Genomic DNA, 19445 nt, shown 5'->3' with positions numbered 1-19445 from the left:
GCTGTGACTGAAGGATTTGTCAGCATGTCTTCTCCCATTGAGTCACACCATGTTCATCTGATGCCACTGTGACAAAGATACCAGCTTTTGCCAGCACAACCCAGCTCCATCACCTCTTCTGCCACTGAGTACCCAGAACCTGACATTCACCAGTGCAGCAAAGGGCCATTTGCTGGGGAGGGAGGGGTGCTCTATCTTGGGAAGACGCCCCTTTTCCCTGCGCTGGTGTGACCTTCTGTGTCCCTCTCCCATTCCCCTTCCTAATGGCACAGGCCCGGAGGTGACTGTGAGGGGCACAGCAGGAGCCGATGTGCCAACCAAAGAGCACAACCAACGGGCTGTTTGTCCTCTCCCTGTGCTCGGGGCAGAGAAACAACCGGGACCCCAGGCACGTCAGTCAGGCTGTAACACTCCGTGCCAACTTCGAAACTGAGCTTTGCCCCAGGAGAGCTCCGGAGCTGAAGGTACCGAGTGCTGCAACCACAACCACCTCCAGGTTTCACAGCCGCCAAGGCCAAGGCCGGCAGCCAACACGCTCACCAATGAGGCCACACGGGGACAAGAACAGTCCATGTGTTGGTACAGTCCTGGCTACCAGTCCTGCTCTTGGCTGGGGTTTTGGGGTTCATGGCTAATAACTGATAAGTGGCAAGCAAGGGATAAAGGAATTCCAGCACCAGCACTCACAGAGCCCCAGGGTTTATCAGAAGGACCCAAGTCCTTTCTTTTGCCCACGCTTTAGGGGCAGATCCCTGTCCCCATGCACTTCACTTCCCCATCTGTAAAATAATTCCCTAACTCCTGAGAAACATTCTTAACCTGGCAACATAAATGAAGAGAAAATCCTTGATCTCTTGTAGACACAAGACTACCATAATCTCTCACGCTACTGATGGATGTTTGCTTTTAATACTGCTAGGCTATTATTATCTACCTCATGCAGTAAAACCTCATTTGATTTGTATTAATATTTCACAGCCACACAGGTACATTCCAAAGGTCCATTTCCTAATGAGGCGCCTCACCAGGTAAGGTTCGTGCCGTTCCTAGCGCTCCTTCTACACGTGCCCTGTGACCAGGGTTGCTTGGTTACACTGGAGGGCGTAGTGCTGCGATCTTTACCTTTCCCTCTCACGAACAGCACTCCCACATCTCGCATCACTCCTCTCCCGTTCCGGTGGGGTGCTGCCTCCGGGCCGCACCAGGAAGTGGGGATGCGCACGCTGTGCACTGCATTCACCGCTGCTCCTCCGTAACCCATACAGCTCCATACCGGAAAACAGCATGATGGAAACGTAGCAAGAAAGGAAATCCATTACAAGTGGGAAAGTTCTGCTTCGGCATGTGCACCTGGGGAGCCGGAATGCTGCTGGCACTGTGCCTCCTGCGCCAGGCGAGAGGTACGGTACAGCCGCCACTGTTGCAGTCACTGCACTGGGCTCTGGGGCTCTGCCCATGGGAGGGAATTAAGCAGTTCAAATGGGAATGATTCATGTAAAGTGAAATATTCCACTGTAAAGAAACAGCAATTTAAAATCTGCCTATGGAATGTGTCTTTTGAAGGTGTGCAATGTATGTACTGATCTTTACTGTGAGGGTGCTGAGGCGCTGGCACAGGCTGCCCAGAGAAGTGGTGAATGCTCCATCCCTGGCAGTGTTCAAGGCCAGGTTGGACAGAGCCTTGAGCAACTTGGTCTAGTGTGAGGTGTCCCTGCCCATGGCAGGGGGTTGGAACTGGATGATCTTAAGGTCCTTTCCAAACCAAACCATTCCATGATTCTGTGATCTACTGGCAACAAAAGGTGCCAAGGAAGCCCAAGTGGGAAGTGTGCAATGTTGCAGCCCAGGCGTTCAGGGTAGGATCTGCCTTCAAGGAACTGGGATTGAAGGAGCAGAGCCCCTGTGTCTGCCTTCCCTGGGGCTGGGAGGCAGGTTGGCGTCTGGGGGTTGAAAACAGGTCACAGTGAAATCCAGCGAGACACTGGGGAATCCAATCCAAATGACAGAGCAGGATGGTTCACACAAACGTGGATGCTGATTTTAAAAGCTGTTGAGCTGAAGATGTTTGAGAAGAGATGAGGAGGACGGGACGACATGAAACACGTACCTGTTTCCACAACTTCCAGTCATGAATGAACTGTGAAACCCCCTTGCTCAAACCCAGGTGATACTTCCCATCCCCAAGGATATTTTAAATCCTTCATGTAATTTTCCCTTTCGATCAGGTCGTGGTCAACTCCCCCCTCCTCAAAACGTTACGCTGCTCTCGAAGGATTTTGACATGATTTTAACCTGGGCTCCAGGAGAGGGCTCTCCCCCCGACATGACATACACTGTGCGGTACGAAAGGTAAGTGCTTACAGAGGCTGTCCAAGGGCAGGCACAGCACCAGCCAACACCTCACATGCGTATTATCCCTGTCGTGATGAACACTGACCTGACTGCATCCTTTCACCAGACCCAATCCTTACCCAACTGGAAAATGCTCCAAGCTCTGAGCAAGATTTGGCACCCATCCTCCAACCCTCTCCCTTATTCCTGCTCTACAACAAACCAACATGTCTAATATTATGGTATGCTTGTCTCTTCCTTTAGCCAGGAACGCCTGGGCAAATGGATGAAGGTTCCTCATTGCAAAAATACCCACAGAACCTCTTGCAATCTGACCTGTGTGCTGCCAAGCTTGTTTGTTAAAGTCCGGGCTCGAGTAAAAGCTGTTTCTGGACAGCTGCGGTCACCATGGGCAGAATCACAGTTCAAGGAATACTATTTGGATGGTGAGTGTCTGCTGGGCTCCAGCGTGGATGAAGCTGGATCCCCAAAACAGTGCTGGTGTGAGCAGATGAGGAGACCCCACACCATGGAAACAGCAACAAGGTGCCTTAGGAACAGCAGAGATTTGAGTGAGCACAGACAACGAGCCAGGATTGTTTGAAAATCAGTCTTGTAGCAAGCGGCAGGACTTGCTCATCAGTGCCCCAGGTGAACAAAGAGGCTTCCAGCTCTTCACAAAGCAGAGGGGATATGTTAGATAAAACAGGGGTATTCCCCTGCCTTCCTCCATCCTTCATGCCTATCACAAGATAGGAGTAAGAAGTGCAGATCAGTCACAGAGGAGTGTTCCTTCTGTGAAGCAGGGCACAAGCAAACACTCTTCTTACATCTGGTCACTCCATTACAGTGGAACTGGCTCCCCCGGAGCTACATGTGAAGGTCAAGGAGAACAAACTCCATGTGAATGCCTCCTTCCCTTTGGCCACCTGTGTGGAGAGCATCTCTTGGATGTATGACTTGAACCTCTGGGAAGCTGGATCTGATGACAAGGTCAGTAAAAGTGGCACGTAGATGAAATAGAAAATGATGCCCAGCTTGAACTGAAATAGCTTCACATTTCTGGGCAGGGAGGGACTGAAGAAAATGAAATGGCCAAACCAGAATGAAACCAAAGCCGGAGAAGAAAAGTAGACGTGTGTGAGCATCCTTATTTTATCGGTAGTTCCCTGTTTTTGTCGGAAAGATGTCATGGGGAGGCAACACTACAGTCAGTGTAACAGGGCAATAGCTGAGTTTGGGTACCACTAACAGCATGCCATGGCAGAACAGCCCAGCACCAGCTGGAAATCCCACCCTGGAATCCCTGTGCCCTAGGGAGATGCTTGCCACAAACAACGATCAAGATATAAGTGCCTCTCCACGCACTTTCCAACCACTGAGCCACTCACAATGAGGGCTAAAAAGGTAGAGAACCACCCAAATGATGAAAGAATCAATTATCCAAGCCTCTGTTCTTTGTGTTTCTGAGCAGAAGCAGTATGAAGGCATCTTTAGGAAGAACACGGTGAGCATCGATGCCACTGCCCTTAGAGGCAACTACTGCTTAAGTGCCAGATCTTCCTTCCAGAACATCGACTTCAAGCACAGCAAATTCTCCCGACCGGTGTGTGTGCTGCTGAACCACAAAGGTATGGCCCTGCTGAGGACAGGATGCAGTGAGACATCAAATGGCACATTGAAGGCAAAGATTTCCACCCGAATTAGCCTTTCAGCTGAAAAAAATGGGCTTCCTGGGAAATTGACTGACCGGAGCTTCTAGCGTAAGGTTCCTGCTTTCGGTAGAAACGTTTGCATTAGAATAATCAAACCCTGAAATACCTTCTGATAATCCTGAAATACTGCCCTTGAGTGAGGCTCACACTGAAATCTCAGGAATACTCAAATTTATCCTGAAATGTGTGTGAATAAAGCCTCATTTTTCACAGTGCCAAGTAAGGCACTGGTGGGATCAACACTCCTTTGTGGCTGTGACTCTCACTTAAATTTCATCTTAGACAACTCTGTTTTCCCCTTTCTGCATCTGTAGAACACGGATCTTGAGCCTAAAAATCATTGAGATTTTGGAAAGACAAAATCAGTGAGATTTGGGAAAGCAAAGCTGAGTATAGAGCCCGCTGTTACTATAAAATATACCACCAGAAGGACGTCATTTTTGTCTTTTTCAGCAGTGGAATGGAAGTTCCTGTTTTCTGCCACCATCCCTGTGTTTGTCCTGCCCATCTTTCTGACAAGTGCCTTCATCACCTGCTTGTTGACACAAGACGTTAAGGGAAAGAAGATGCCTCACGCTCTGGTATGGCCCAACTGGGAGGTCCCCTCCTGCATCCAGGTCTCACTGATTGTCAGAGGGTAACTGGGAGTTCTGCACTTCCCAGTTTGTGTTCATTAGTCCCATTGTAAGTAAGCTTTCCTCTATCCAAACTTTTCTGTAAAGGGCATCACTAACTTGCTATCCATGTGTCTTGTTTCTTTCTCCTGGTAGGATTTCTCTCAGTTAAAAGCTGCTGGACCAGCCTTCCACTGTGAGTTCAGTAAAGAGGAATTCTTCAGGGACTGTCTCATCTGCACCAAGAAGCCAATATCACAAAGGAAGACAAACAACACTTCAGGAAGAAACAACCTACCATGGGTGGCTTCTTCCCCATCATCAACATCATCATTATCATCATCATCATCGTCATCATCATCATTGTCATCACTGGAGAAAGAGGAGGAGGAAGAAGACAGCAGTACTTTCACCCCATACACTGAAATGCAGTTTCCAAACAGACATCTCAACTGTCAAGCATCCAGAACAGCTCAGGGGGAATCCAGCTTGGATTCCAGATCTAGAGGCCTCTCCATGGACAGTGAATCTCTGCTTGACCTAAGTACCTTGGGTTTCTCTTTCTTTCCAATAAGAACGAATGAAGTGGACACCTCAGGATCCCAAGGGAATGAGAGGGTGTCCCTTTCTCACAGTTCCTCTTTGGGAAGAATATCGCTCACTGATGTGAGATTCCCAGGTCCGAGGGAACAGGGACAGCAGGATACAGCCAGGGATGAATGCCTGGGAACGGCTCCTCTGCAAACACTGATGAAGGGCGCTTGTTTCAGCCTCCCAGGCGGTGAGCACTGCCTGCACAGGCAGGGTCATCATTCCCCTGGGTGTTTCCAGCAACCAGAAGCTGACCTGCAGGCCCGGCTCGGGGAGATCTCCTGGCTCAGTGTGGATCCCAGCATGGAGCTGCTCGTTTCCTTACAGACATTACAGGTGGCAGAAGATGAAGGCATTGCAAGCGACTGTGACAGTGAGAGCTTTATGGAGGGGACAGTGCTCAGGGATCCATCTGAAACTTCAAATATGGAGGAAAAATACGATCACAAGTTTAAATTCAAAGGCTACGAGCACACACATTACACGGGAAGGAGGTAGAGTGCCCAGCAGCTCTGCAGTGAGGCAGATGCTGGAGAGCTCCAGGTATCCAGGCAGGGATACCCAAACGAGAGCAAGGATAGACAGAGGTGCTTTCTGTATTTATTCACTCAGAGTTTCTACTGATGTCTGGCCTATCGAGGCATGTGGCTTTAGGGAGACAAAAGGGTTCTTTTTGGTGCTAGGTAACGAGTGATGCTCACCATCCCTCTGTACCACTCAGCCGTGGTAAGGTGCGATGGCTCTGAACCCGCCAGCGGAGCAGCGCGCACTGACACCTCCCCAGGGTCCTCTCTGCTTCAAGAGAGTGAAGTCACAGTGAGAAGCGTGCACACGTGTGTGTGTGTGTGTGTGTGTATTTATGTGGGGGTTACACAAGCACACTTTCCGAAGGTGGAATCCCCCTGCGGTGCAGAAAGGCTGAGAGCTGCTTGCTGCAGAGGCAATAACATTTTGGTACATAACTCCGTGTGTGCGTGGTTTTCTGTTTCCCAGAACTACAGAGGGTGAGGGTATCTCACCTGACAAACATCCTACTTTAAATCAGGACCCCATTATGGGCTTCCTATTGGAAGTGGAATCCCAGGAGCTTCTTGGCCATATCACTTTGGGTCACTGGAAGCCCAGGACTGTGACCAGTTCTCTGAGCAAAGAATCTGATCAGAAGTTCACAAGCAAAAGGCACAGGGGAGGCACGAGCAGTACCAACCTCTTCAGTGTATTTCACATCCCACAGAAACAAACTCCCTCATTTCATTGCAGTAAAAGGACAGGCAGAAACGCAAAGGGTTAAAAGTAAGATGGGGGCACACAACAGCCATTCTCTGTATTCAGAGTTGGATGAGGAAAGGGTGTTGAGGGTGGGCACTGAAGCTGACATCCTCAGGGAATCCAGAGAACAAGCAGAGAGAGGCAGGGGTGGTAGGAGGGGTCGAGAAAGGAGATGTACAAATGAAGGCTCTGAAGTAAAGTAAAAAGGGGAGGTGGGAGAAAAGATTTATTAACTAGAACTTTGCTTTTCTTTCTTATCTGTCCTCCACAAAGTGTCCTGGGTACCTCCTGCACTGCAATCCCTCCAGCTCCTTTAGAAAGATACAGACCATCCATAGTCACCACCCATCTTCTTGTGCAATCAAGGAAAAACCTCCGGGCTTTGAGTTACAGGAAGATCTGAAGTTGTGCAACCTCTACAGAATTATTTTGGCATGTCTCAGCTCTGCAAACAGGGCCTGGGATCAGCTCTTTGTCTTGTCCAGGTTTTGTCAGAATGGAACTGCAGGAAAGGCTGGGGCCAGAAGGGCTGCATCCCGCTGCTGCATGTCTTCTTCACTGGGATCTTTTGGAGATGTTCAGGTACCAAAAGATTCAGAGAGGTGGATCCTGGGCTATTTGAAAAGTAAGTAGAGAAGGGCAGGCAGAAATAAAGTTTTAAGTTATAGTCTTAAAACTGAAGTCTCACGTGCACTGCACCTCTGCCCTCTCCTGGCTCCTTTCGCAGCAGAAGCATGAAGGAAGGAAAGAATGGACCTCCTTTTAGCAAGTAGGAACATCCTGACGAAGCATTGTCCCTAAGGAGATGCTGGCCATGCTGGTGGGTAGATGTGTCCTGTGTAGTAAATCTGTGAGGCCTCTCTGCATTTGTCCAAGTGAGAGGAGAAAGACAAACTGACAGCTATGCACCAGTGGCATGGCTGGAAGAGCACAGCCCTATCAATCCCAGAGCAGGCAGGGAACTTCAGGGACAGAAAATCCATGAGATGTAGAGGTAAGCAGAAGAGGCTGCAATTTAGAATCATAGAACAGTTTGGGTTGGAAAGGACCTTTAGATCATCCAGTTCCAACCCCCTGCCACCTCACACTAAACCAGGTCACCCAAGGCCTCATCCAACCTGGTCTTGAACACTGCCAGGGATGGAGCATTCACAACCTCCCTGGGCAACCCATTCCAGTGCCTCAGCACCCTCACAGGAAAGAATTTCCTCCTTAGATCCAAGCTAAACTTCCCCTGTTTCAGTTTTAACCCGTTACCCCTTGTCCTATCACTACAGTCCCTAATGAAGAGTCCCTCCACAGCATCCCTATAGGCCCCCTTCAGACACTGGAAGCTGCTCTGAGGTCTCCACGCAGCTTCTCTTCTCCAGGCTGAACAGCCCCAACTTTCTCAGCCTGTCTCCATACAGGAGGTGCTCCAGCCCCTGAGCATCCTCTATCATGTTTGGCCTTAAGGCTGGAACAGTGACAGCAGAATTTGTTTAGTGCACAGCTGGCCTCTGTGGTTTAGGGTGGGTATTCCTGTTACAGGTTTTCTAGGGCTGAAGCAATCCCAACATGAATGTTCTCAGTGCTCCAAGAGACAATCCAGTTGGATTTGCTTGGGTGGAACCTCATCTTCATGCAGTGGTCCAGTTAATCCTAGGCAAAACAGAGGACTGTGGACAGGACCTCCCCATTTAGGGAGCAGTTATGACCATGGGGTAAGAGTAAACCAGAGAAGTAAGCCAGGGAGGAGGTAACCCAGTTTGTGGCATAAGAACAGCTGTAACATAAAAATGGAGAAGCAGTGGTGACAGGAGTTTCCCAAGCCTCAAATGCAGGCTGCACGGGTGAGGCTTTCTCCCGTTCTGCCATCCTGGGAAGCAGAAGCAGCTGTTCGGAGGTTACACACATCTGGTGGTTCCAGATCCACATCTGGGGACAGGCAATTAGCTTCCACTTCTCACTGAAGAAGGAAACATCTCTCCCTCTTCTGAGTAAAGCCTGAAAATGTAACTTACCACCCTGTAAAACTCAGCCTGCTATGGAACAGGAACTTCATCTCTTTCTTGTTAGATTTCATACAAGCCTACAGTTCTTTGCATAGAGCATTCAGGACACTCAGTAGAGCTTTGTCTTGTAAGCAGCCACAAGAATGGACTGTAGGTCTACACTGGCCTCTGAGAACAGCCACGGACAGCACGGGCTCTTCCTGCAGGAAGGTGACTTCTTCCCATGCCAAGAGAGACCCTCCGGGCTTGAGGAGAGCGACGAGGACAGTGGGAGAGCTTAAAACCAGTGGTCCTCCGACCTTCCTTTTACGAAGTTATTGGAGGGTGTTTCTTAAGTCAATGGGGGCTTGCTCCCAGCAGTTTCCAGCCAAGAGGAGCACAGCACTAAGGCTGAATTTCTGGAGTTTTGTGAGTCGAAGTTACCTGCTCAGAAAAGCAAGCCCCAAACCTGAGAAAGTTCCGTGAGGGCGCTGGGGCAGGAAGCTGTCAGCAAAATGGCACTTGGCTCTCTTTCAAAAGCTGGAGATTTTCTAAGCCTCTGGCCTGTGCACCTTTGTACAGGGAGGTGTGCGCGCCCAGCAGGGAGAGGTGCTCCTCTTGCTCTTGTCACTCTCAGCTGCTCTCACACATGCGCACAGACCTGTAGCCGGTGATCTCAGGTGTGCGTGCGGCAGTTCAGCAGCTCCGCAGCCTGTTACTGAGCAACAAATCCAGCACAGCCTCCTCACCAGATCAGCTCCTGGAGAAGGTGATTCACCTGCACGCAGATCGGCTGCCTGCTCCCCAGCCCAGCTCACACAGCTATTCATGAAGAAGCTGCTGATCGTCTTAGCTGCACTTTCAGTGGTCGGTAAGTCCTGACTTCTCCTTTCTGTCACTGATGATGGTTGTTTCAGTTTGATCCTGCAGCATGGGAAGTAGCCCAGTAGTGCTTGCTGAAACAAGACCTGGAGAACAAGCTGTTGCCTGAGGTTGTACAAAAGCTCTCTTCTGCCTTCCTCTCCTTTTAAAACCTTCAAGGTACTGTGGGTGTGCTCTGTGCTCCAAGGATTAATAGGGAGAAGAAAAGAGCACTTTACTTCAAAGTGTTTGCCACTGATGTTAGAACCCAAATCTGCAGGAGTAAAGGATATTCACTGACTCGGGAAGGTTTGGATCAGTCCCCATGAGTCTTAAGCAGAGACACAAATGAACAGGCCAAATTCCAAACGAGATACAAACAAGGGATCCCTAAAAGCCATTTAAACCTACTCCACATGTGGCAAACTCGCTCCAGGTGAATCAGGGATAAACTTGCTATGTTTTCAAATGCCACCTTTACAGCAAGAAACCTTATCATCATCTGCTCTTGTGCTGGTGATCTTGCACTGGCGGGAAGGCACCTTCCGAAACTTCTAAACCAGAGGGACTTCAATGCTGGGGAATATCCCGGGCTTTCCCTGCCCACACTTGACTGTGCTTGTGTTAACTGCTTTGCATAACTGTGTTTTAGTATGGATAAATGTGGAAAAACAATGAGAGCATTGGTGACTCAGTTTTCATGGAACTCACACAGGGAAATCCACTTGCTTTGGACTGACTGCTGCATTTCGGCCTTGCCAGGAATCCTGTGCTGAGTCTTCCATGAGCTGAACTGCAAGGGCTGAACTGCAGATGAGCTCAGCGCAAAAGCCAGAGCAGACTGCAATCCATTTCAGTGCCGCTTCCCTTCCCAAATGCCAGACACAGGACTGAGAACTGGGTCTATGCTGCTCTGCCTAGAGAGGCAGCTGGAGGGAATGCTTGGAGTGAGGGTCCAGGAACTGGTGGGCTTTAGTCCCTCCTCTAACGCAACTGCTCTGTGTGATCTTGTCCAAGTCACCCCCATTCAGGTCCCCAGTTTTCCCATCTGTAAAATGGTGCTGCTTTTACTTACTTACCACACCACTTTTTCATGGGGGCACTCACTGATTTGGAGTGTCTGTTTACCACCACCACAATGGGACTGTTTGTCTTCAGCAAGGGCAGGCTGAAGGCCGGGTGTGTTCAAGGTGTTTATCGATACTGCAAACCAAGAGCTGAGTAATGTCCAAAGTATTTCCCTTTGAGGACGCATCTGCAATTCGAATTTAAACAGCTTACAGATTCTGAAGGTTCCTCTGCGAGTTGGATGGTCTCGAGAATGAGCCTTGAGACACTTCTGCACTGTGCATTCTCCCGACAGGAGAGAGCCGTAAATCTCCAGGACACTTGTCTGTGGTGCCTGCTCAGAGCCAGTTTGCTGCAGGTGGATGGCGGGGTGTTCTGCTCTAGAGGCAGCTCAGCCCAGGGGCGTGTTTGTCAGGGGCAAGTGGCATCTCTGCTCACCAGAGCCAGGACCCATCCTCCGTAGGGAAGCGGCACAGGGCTTCGTGTGCTGGGAGCTGAGTGAGTTGTTTGCCTTCACGCCGGCACACCCAGATCAGAGTCCAAGCGTTGGGTCTTAGCACATCGCTGTGAGCAGGCAGGCTCCATCCAAGCAAACACGGAGCACTGGAGGTTAGCGGCAGTCACAGCTTCAGTGATGTGAGACTCATCACAACACGTCACTTCCCTGAGTATGGGCAGAAAGCAGAGACATTCACAGCCATGAATCCAGCCCTGAAAACAGGTTACTGTTCTTGGGTTTCCAGCTATTTAATCACTTCAAAAGAAAGCTGACAAGGAACGGAAGGATTCTCTTTCTGACTCATGAGGTTTTGAGGTTCTGTAACAATTCCTGACTTACATTTTTTGGTGATGAATCAACAATCTGCAAGGTACCTGCAGTGCTGTGTGCAGGGTCTCAAGTCCTGTCCCATTCAAGCATCTGCTGTGCAGCCCACCTTTACCAAACTGGAGGTGCTGTGCCTGGTACTTCTGTTGGCTAAGAGGCTGAGCAGCACCAGGCCCACATTCAGCTGAGGGCTGGGATGCCACATTATGCATTTTAACACTAGTTTCTTTGCTCCGTAGGCATTGTGACTACACAGAGGTCATCATGTCTGAAACGTGCAGCATTTTCTTCTACAAACTTTGAGAACATCCTGACATGGGAAACAGAAGCAGACATTCCCCCTGGCACCACATTTGATGTCCAATATAAGCAGTATGTGAAGTTTGCTTCTCTCAGAAGTGCTGTTATTCCTGGGGACACTGTTCTCAGAGAGAGAAGGCCCGAGAAAGAAAAGCAGATTTTGCTGTTCCTGCCACGTGTTTTACTGTTATGGAAACGGTTCTGCTCAGACAAGAACTCAGTACAAGACAGGGTTATTTAAACTGGTAGATGGTGCCCAGTTAAGCAAATAGTTTCACATCTTGGGTTGCCAACTCTGCTCCATTTCTGAGCTACTCTTTGCCTTCAGCAACTTCCTTCTCTCTCTGCTGCAGTTTCCTGTAAATACAGTAATAGCAAATGTCTTTCTCTGGTTCAGTCCCTAAAATTAAGCGAAACCAGACCAGCGCTACGCAATAGCCTTGTCCTTCGGGGCGGTCTGCAAACCCTGCAGCAAACCCACAGTAATCATCCAGTGTCAGAGCTGGGCAGAGAGCCCCAGAGCCACTGACTCGCAGGACACTCCCATGCATACCTTGCAACAAGCTGCACTTCCTCGAGGCGATCGCCACACACAAGCCAGCAGCCAGAACAGGCTGGAGTCCAGGGGAGGTTCCCCTGTTCCTTTGCCTGTCCATCCCCTGCCACTTGCTGATTGCAACAATACATTTAAGAACCACTAAGAGTTGGCAAAACAGCCTGTTTGGGTCATTGTAGAGGGGGGCTGAATTGCTTCTGTTGTACAAAAGTGACTAACAGCTTTTTTTGTCCTAAGGTATGGAGAAAAATCCTGGCTGAACAAGCCTGAGTGCCAGAGCATCACACAGCTCTTCTGCAACCTCACTCGTGAAACAGAAAACTTCACGGAGCACTACTATGCCAGGGTGAGGGCCACTGCCCAGAGCCACTGCTCCTCCAACTGGGTACGCTCAGAAAGATTTGAACCCAGGAAAGAGAGTACGTACCCCTGCCGACAGCTGTCATCCTGCCTGGGAGGGACGCGTTCCAAGTCTTGCTGAGGGTCAGAACAGTGCCTCCTCTCCTTTCAGTAGTGCAGCACTCCGTGCTGGCTAGGAAGGGAGGGAAGGCCTGAGGGAGGCTGGTATGGGCAGTGAGCCTGAGGAGGTGTCTGAGATGCACACAAGATGATCTGGTAACATATCAGCTTTAACTTCAGCTGCCTGTTCTATCTTTTCCAGCCGTTATTGGAGCACCAGCAGTGGAGTACATTCCGTATGTACGCTCCATAAAGTTCCTTATCCGGCCCCCCTACACTCCGCTGAGAGACGAGGATGAGCGGCAGCTAACCGTAGAGGATGTCTGTAGCAAATTTGGTGCTGTGGAATATCACTTAACAATATTCAACCAAAGGACACACCAAAAGGTAAAGCACAACCTCTGGCCGTGAGCCACTGACTTTCCTATGTCACATTTCACGTAAGACTCTCAGAGCTTTCACCTGATGAATGGGTTTCTCATGTGCAAGGGAAAGTGTCAGAGTCTTTGACTTGCAGTAGACAAGAGGAACTTGTCTAAAATTCCAGAAAAGATTCCAGAATTCCTCTAAAATGCTGGGAAAGAACTGGAGATTCCCAGGATATGGGACTAAACCAAAGAACCACTGAAGCAGTGCAAGCATTAAGGAACTCAAATGTAAAAATTCAATAGAGCAACAGGTGAAAGCAAGTGATATATTTAGGATCCTGTATATGTAGAATTCTAGTCCTGTAGCATCTTATTAGTAAACAAAACGTGATGCTGAATTTTGCAATCTGAAGAAAATGTATGTATTTAATCTCTCTAAAATACAGAATTTGCTTTTATTGTAAACAGTGGACAAAGAATGAGCACAACAAAGAATTTGAAGTTTCCAACTTGGACCCAGACACTGACTATAATGGAACAGTATATTTATCTCTCCTCCAGAGAAGCAGCAAATCTCAAGTGTTTTGGGTTAAAACACTAGCAGGTGAGGCTGTTGACTCTGCTAACTTAAAAATCCAGCTGGGATACTGGATGCACAAAAGGGACTGATTTTCAGCTGGTTTAAGATAACATGGCCTTGCTAAAGATACTGAAGCAGCACTGACTTCTCTAATTTAAAATCTAGTCCTATGAGCCTAGACTTAGAACGTCACTCGTCTCATCTCATGGCTCTTCTAACCCAACCCTCTGAAGCTACCTTTCCACTTGTTCTCTGCCCCACTAACCAGACCACACGTGGCTCCTGTACTGCTCCGTGGCACTCGCCCTCTGCGCTGGACTAGTGTTTGCTGCCGTTAGCCTTGGGATCTACAAGTACGTCAAGCAGCAGAGCGCACAGCCCATGTCTCTGGTAAGTGCTCTGAAGCACTGCAGCAAAGCTCTGGAACGCTGGGATGCCGTGCAGGCACTTACCCAGCGTTGCTGCCCGAGGGTGCATGGTCTGTATTCCTATGAAGGGTCATTCCCCAGGAAAAAAAAACAGAATCCTTCTGCCAGCAGAGCAGATCGCTGGGGGTTGTTCCTGGCTTTTACTGATATTTCCCCAAAGAAAATCTTACAGAATCTAAAGCAAACTTCTAAAAATCACGGCTTCCTGTTAATAACTCATGTCTTTCTATTTATGTCAACAGGACTTCAGAGGGATTTCGTCGTTCCAGCCTCTCACACTGACAGTGGAGCATATTATAAAGCCCATTAATTTATCCAAACCTTCACTTCTGATCTCCGAAGCGCAGCTACCCCAGATCAGCCAACGTGTGGACACAGCACCGGAGCCACCATGGTCTTCCCGTCCACCAGAGACTCCGTATCGGCAGCAGTCGGATGTGTCCACGCTCCGGCTGCCTGCGCAGCCGCCCTGTGTGGCCACTGCAGCTCCCATGGGTTACACTGCTCACGGAGACCAGCAGAGCACTGCCACTGCCACATCCAGCAAAGTCCTGCAGAGCATTCCCACTGCCACATCCAGCAAAGTCCTGCCCCTCACCTATGGGGTGTGTGTCGACAGCACAGACCATGCGGACAAGGAGAATGTGCAGCCAAAGCAAATGCTGAAGGGAGTCCCTCCGGATTGTTCTGCTGGTGGGAAGCTCAGAACACAGGTGCTGGGCAAGAGCCACGACCATGGGAATTACAAAGAACAGGGACCAAACCTGGCACTGTGGGACAGCAGTGACACAGGGGAGACGTTTCTCTTAGAGGGGAGCCCTCAGCAAACACAGCAGCTGCTGCTGCAGACTGACGGGATGGGAAGGAAAGTGCTTGTATCCCGGCTGCCACTGCCTTTGCCGGAACAAGGAGGATGCTACAGAAAACAGACAGCAGAAGTGCCTGCAGTGACAGCTGACACAGACTGTGCTCCGGAGGACAAGCTGCTGTCACCCCTGTCAGAAGCTCTCCTTTTCTCAGTCAGTGCTGGCAACAGCTTCCCTGCGGAGCGCACCCCGGAGCGCTGGGTGTTGCCAGGTTCATTCTCACATCCTGCAAATAAACTGCAGTTCCCAGAGACTCAAGAAATGGAAACGTTAACAGCAATAAAGGGGCTCAGCTGCACAAAACTGGGTAACGCTGTGTCCCAAGACACTGCCGCAGGCCGGGACAGCAGCACTCCTCTCACTATGCTGTTCAAAGACCTGGACTTAAAAGTACTGTGGGATCAGGATGAAAACACGGAGTTTTATTAAGCTGCCTTAATGATACTGAATTCCAGATTACTTTGCTTGTATGGAATGGCAGCCCACCCTGCAAGCCATGCAATGCACAGAGACACAACTCACCTTGGCTGTGTTACTGGCCCAGAGCTGTCAGACTGTTCCCCCTGTTCTGTTGGGGAGATGGTTACCCTTGCTGATTTAAATCCTTCTTGGCACACTGAAATACTGTATCTTTGCACTTAAATAACAGGCCTTTATTTCTCGTATACTCTTCACATGTATTATGAATTGGACTACTTTCAAAGCTGAGTTAAGATTCAAGTTCAAATTCCAGATTCAGTTTACTGAATTAGCAAAATTCACAACAGAAACCATGTTTGCTCTTTACCAACACAAGGACCCAGGTCCAAGACATACCCATCCTTTGAATTCAGGTGCAGACATATGCAAACCTAAAAGCATTAAATTCATCATGGTACAGTAAAAGAATCAACTATCTGTTGGTGTTCTACCCTTGGATATATGCTTTGTGCAAAACAACAGGCTATTGCCATGAAGTGGACTTGGCCTTTAAAGCAGCCACGGAAGCTGTACAAATAGCTCCTGGTGCAGCAGTTCTGTGCCCATTAACGCCTGTGGGCAGACAAAGCCATTCTCATCTCTGCCACAGATTAGTGCAGTCTGGGCCCTGCCTGGGTGTATTTCTCAGCTGCTGCTCATTTCTTTCCCTGAAACAGACACACGTTCCCTTAAAATCCCCAGGGACAAAGCAGCCAGGAGCACATCCCACAGAGGCAGGAACGTGGGGATTTACATGACTCTCCGTTCAACCCTCAGTCGTAATTCACACCAATCTCAATTCATGCACTCAGTAATCTGTGAGGGAAACTAGGGAGGTCTTGAGCTGCTTCCTCCCACCCTTCACTGACACTGTGGATGAGGAACGTGCTCCCTTTGCATGGCAAAGGATTGCTGAGCCCTCCCCTGCCCCTGTTACCAATGCAGCCACCTCCAGGGCTGGAATAAACCAAACCTAGTGGAAACTGAGAGACAAATTCCTTTAGCACTGCACCTTTACCAAAAGCAAGTGAAATGGTGTTTACCGGGGGACAGAGCAGGCAATTGTTTCATTAAGGGGAAAGCACAGTTCAGCCTGCTGATTTCCACTGGTGTGGTGAAAAAGTGGAGTGTGTGATGACAGCCGTCATAGAGAACTGAAACTGCACGAATGATCCTGGCTGCGAGTGGCATGGGAAGCACTCGCTTGGAAGGCATGGCCAGGGAAAGGCTGACAGAGCAGAGCTCGCCTGCTCCCACCGTGAGCCCCTCACGTGTTCTCGCAGCCCAGGGGAGCTGAGGCGAAAGCCCAAATTCCACTTGTTTTGGAGTGATTTTGCAAATAAACCATAGTCTCATGAAGGAAAGGGGTCTGGTGACTCAACCCAGCATTACAGGATTAGTCTCAGAACCTTTACAGGCAAAAGTTCAGCCCCTGACTCCAGCACTGGTAACAAACAAAGATGATGAGGCCAAACGGTTAAAATGCCAGATGCGGTGCGGAGCTGTCCCGGCACTGGGTATGACTGGTCTGAGGATGTGCACGGTCTGGGCAGCAAGGAAGGACGTTTCCATTGTGTCAGCTTTACTTCATGCCATTCAGGATCAAAGGTTTTGTGGAATGTCGTCTGAGCTGTTTCATGTACTGCGTCCAAACTATGGCACCAAACCCTCAGCACCCAGCAACGCCGGCGCAGAGCCCAGCTGTGCTGTTCCCCACGGGTGTGAGACCCCCCGTAACATTCCACCCTCCAGCTCCCCCCGGAGCGGCTGCAGGACAAGCCAGTGATGCCAGTTACCTTAGTCAGAGTTGCCTGTGAGCTGCATATCTTGTGTCAACAGCATTCCCAGGGACGTTACCCAGGGAGTAATCAAATGCCACAATGACAACATTTTGGCTCCTGTTGTGAAACAGGACCCTCAGCACTGGATTAGTAAGGGCAGCATAGTGTGAAAGGGGAGGGGGCCTTAGGAGGGCATTTGAAGATACAGCTAGAAAATTCATTTTCCATTTAAAAGCCTTTTCAAGTCCCTCAGCAGAGCCCTGTCATGCAGTCCGATCACATCCAGCCTGTAATAAACTATCATCCTGATGGCCCAGGAGGCGAGATGGGAACCGAGGCACAGAAAGCCGGGGACCAGGTTTTTAGAGCGCATGTGAAGTGATTGACAGCTATATTCCCAACTTCCTGCTCTGATCGCGGATGAGTTATTGTCTTTTAGGCCTTGATATATTAAGCAGGAGGAGTTTGATTCTTGTCTCATGAGTCACCTCTTAAATTTAACAGGAAGATCATCCCTTCTAAAACTATTCCTCTTTGGACAGACTTGGAAAGAGATGTTGCCATCACTGAACTTTATTGTGGCTGTGTGAGGAAAGTGCTGGTCCACCCCCATCACCATGCCCTGACTTTACTGCCTTCATTTCATGGCTTTTCAGAACCAAACTGACAGCCTTGTCTGTGTCAAAAGGCATCACAGCAAACAGGTACAGGACTCGATTGTCCCATCTGTGTAAGGACATTCAGGATTCAAAGGTCTCCCTGTATCAGCCATCCCTACCTTACAGCAGCCTGCTCCTCCTTATCCTGATTTTTCCAGATAACAGTTTCAATAGCTCTAGATAACAAGAACTCCAAGTGCCTCGCACAAAGGCCATGCTAATTCCCAGGCCGAGGACAGGTGAGCATTGCAGTCCCAGTTGTCACAGGGGTATCAGCACACATGCGGCAGCTGTCACCCAATCGCCACCATTAACCTTTTGTCCTCCCGGCTCAACCCAGGAGCCGTGTCTGCCCCGGCACAGGGCTGCACACGCCGCTGAGGCTCGTGCTGTCCCTCCTTCGCTCTGCCGCTGTTTAAAGACTATAAAAGAATCACTGATGACTTTTTAACACGTCCGTGGAGGAAAATCTCCCTCGGGAACAAACTAAAAGTGCCGAATTCTGGAGGCGGAATGAAGCAGAGCTATGGGGCAGCTCTGAAAGTCCTGGGCGCCCTGGTACAGCAGAGGTTGTACCTCAGCTCTGGCACCACACTGGCCTACCAGCTCTGCTGTTAGTGACAGGAGATTCAGTGCAGCAGTGGCCTCACGCTTGGTTCAGAGGGTTTAAACTGTCCATGAACATCTCCTTCCTTCTCAGGCTGAGATAATGAGAGCGGTGGACATTATTGTGAGAAAAAGGTGACAAAAGCAGTCACCATTCAGATGGAGAGAGAAGCTAAAATTCTTCTCCTTAAAACACGCAACAGAGGGTTGATTTGACAAGAGGTTAAGGAAATTGTTAATCTTAGGCAGAACAGATGCTAATTACGCATTACTTCTCATAATACGAATGCAGGAAAGCACTCGAGTGGTCACGCAATTGTTCAAAAGCAATAAAAGAGCACATTCACCTTGGCAGCTCAGCTTACACCAGATCATACTCAGCCATGCCTGCCCAGCCACTCCTCTTCATTGCTTTCTTAGGAATATTGGACACAGAGCAACTAAATCAACTTCACACAGAAGCCCTTGTGTGTGGAGCAGCAGGGCTTCACATACACACCGGGCTTGAGGGGAGAATGATCCTGTTGGGGTTCATCTTGGTTTTATTTTGATGATGAAGCAAACATCAGTTCTTAGGAATGGATCCTGCTGATACAGGTAGGGTGCCTCCAACTGTGCCAGGTTTGGTGGTGGAATCCACTTACACAGGACCCTGTGGAGGCCAGAACCAAAGAGTGTTCAGAAAGGGATAAGATTATTAGAAACAATAAAGCACTGATTCCAGCTCAGGACAAGCTACAGGCCACTCTCGAGACAGGACACTGGGCTGAACAGACCTTCAGCTTCATCCAGCGTGGCAATCTTCTGTTTGCACACATCCTGTTCCAGACTTCCAGCAGCCCTGAGAAGCCCACGACTGATGTGCTGATCCTCTAATAACATGTAGCTGGAAAATACCTGGCTCACACGCTGGTATTGCAGCCCCAGAGTTTCACTACGTTCAAACCTTCATTTCTCCTTCTAACACCACAAAAACCAGCCCCCACTTCTCACGTTGCTGGGAAGAGTTTATGTTTATAGTGAATGCCAAAACCACAAACCTGCCTCGAATGAATGGCAAACCAGCAGCCACTGGTGTTTTACCCCACCGCAGAGGCTCAGATACCACCACGGGCAGCTGGACCTGGGTGCTCAG

General features: G+C 49.4%; 2 protein-coding genes across 2 annotated transcripts; both read left to right on the top strand.

Annotated features, from left to right (window-relative positions):
• The first annotated feature begins 1330 nt into the window (after positions 1–1330).
• Positions 1331–6100, top strand: IFNLR1 (interferon lambda receptor 1). Its single transcript, XM_061480226.1, has 7 exons — positions 1331–1400; positions 2226–2349; positions 2596–2777; positions 3182–3324; positions 3806–3962; positions 4500–4627; positions 4817–6100. Exons 1-7 carry the CDS (start codon positions 1343–1345, stop codon positions 5747–5749), a joined length of 1725 nt encoding a protein of 574 aa, XP_061336210.1. The 5' UTR covers positions 1331–1342; the 3' UTR covers positions 5750–6100.
• Positions 6101–9190: 3090 nt separating this feature from the next.
• Positions 9191–15772, top strand: IL22RA1 (interleukin 22 receptor subunit alpha 1). Its single transcript, XM_061480232.1, has 7 exons — positions 9191–9364; positions 11488–11620; positions 12342–12523; positions 12766–12950; positions 13400–13535; positions 13780–13901; positions 14182–15772. The coding sequence occupies exons 1-7, from the start codon at positions 9322–9324 to the stop codon at positions 15232–15234; spliced, it is 1854 nt and encodes a 617-aa protein (XP_061336216.1). The 5' UTR covers positions 9191–9321; the 3' UTR covers positions 15235–15772.
• Positions 15773–19445: the final 3673 nt, after the last annotated feature.

This window comes from Pezoporus flaviventris, unplaced genomic scaffold (genome assembly GCF_033815535.1).
Source record: "Pezoporus flaviventris isolate CSIRO_AGI_PZ_B2104156 unplaced genomic scaffold, CSIRO_AGI_Pfla_v1 ptg000176l, whole genome shotgun sequence".
NCBI lineage: Eukaryota > Metazoa > Chordata > Aves > Psittaciformes > Psittacidae > Pezoporus > Pezoporus flaviventris.
Note: the sequence above shows the minus strand (reverse complement) of the source record. Positions and strands in the feature narration are given on the sequence as shown.

Bases quoted from the DNA above. Each gene is read 5' to 3' on its own strand.
- IL22RA1 (XM_061480232.1), top strand. From the start codon at position 9,322: ATGAAGAAGCTGCTGATCGTCTTAGCTGCACTTTCAGTGGTCG. The intron at 13,536-13,779 runs GTGAGGCTGTTG...CCCACTAACCAG, and splicing joins TTGGGTTAAAACACTAGCAG to ACCACACGTGGCTCCTGTAC. The intron at 13,902-14,181 runs GTAAGTGCTCTG...TTATGTCAACAG, and splicing joins GCGCACAGCCCATGTCTCTG to GACTTCAGAGGGATTTCGTC.
- IFNLR1 (XM_061480226.1), top strand. From the start codon at position 1,343: ATGTGCACCTGGGGAGCCGGAATGCTGCTGGCACTGTGCCTCCTGCGC. The intron at 3,963-4,499 runs GTATGGCCCTGC...TGTCTTTTTCAG, and splicing joins TGTGCTGCTGAACCACAAAG to CAGTGGAATGGAAGTTCCTG. The intron at 4,628-4,816 runs GTATGGCCCAAC...TTCTCCTGGTAG, and splicing joins AGAAGATGCCTCACGCTCTG to GATTTCTCTCAGTTAAAAGC.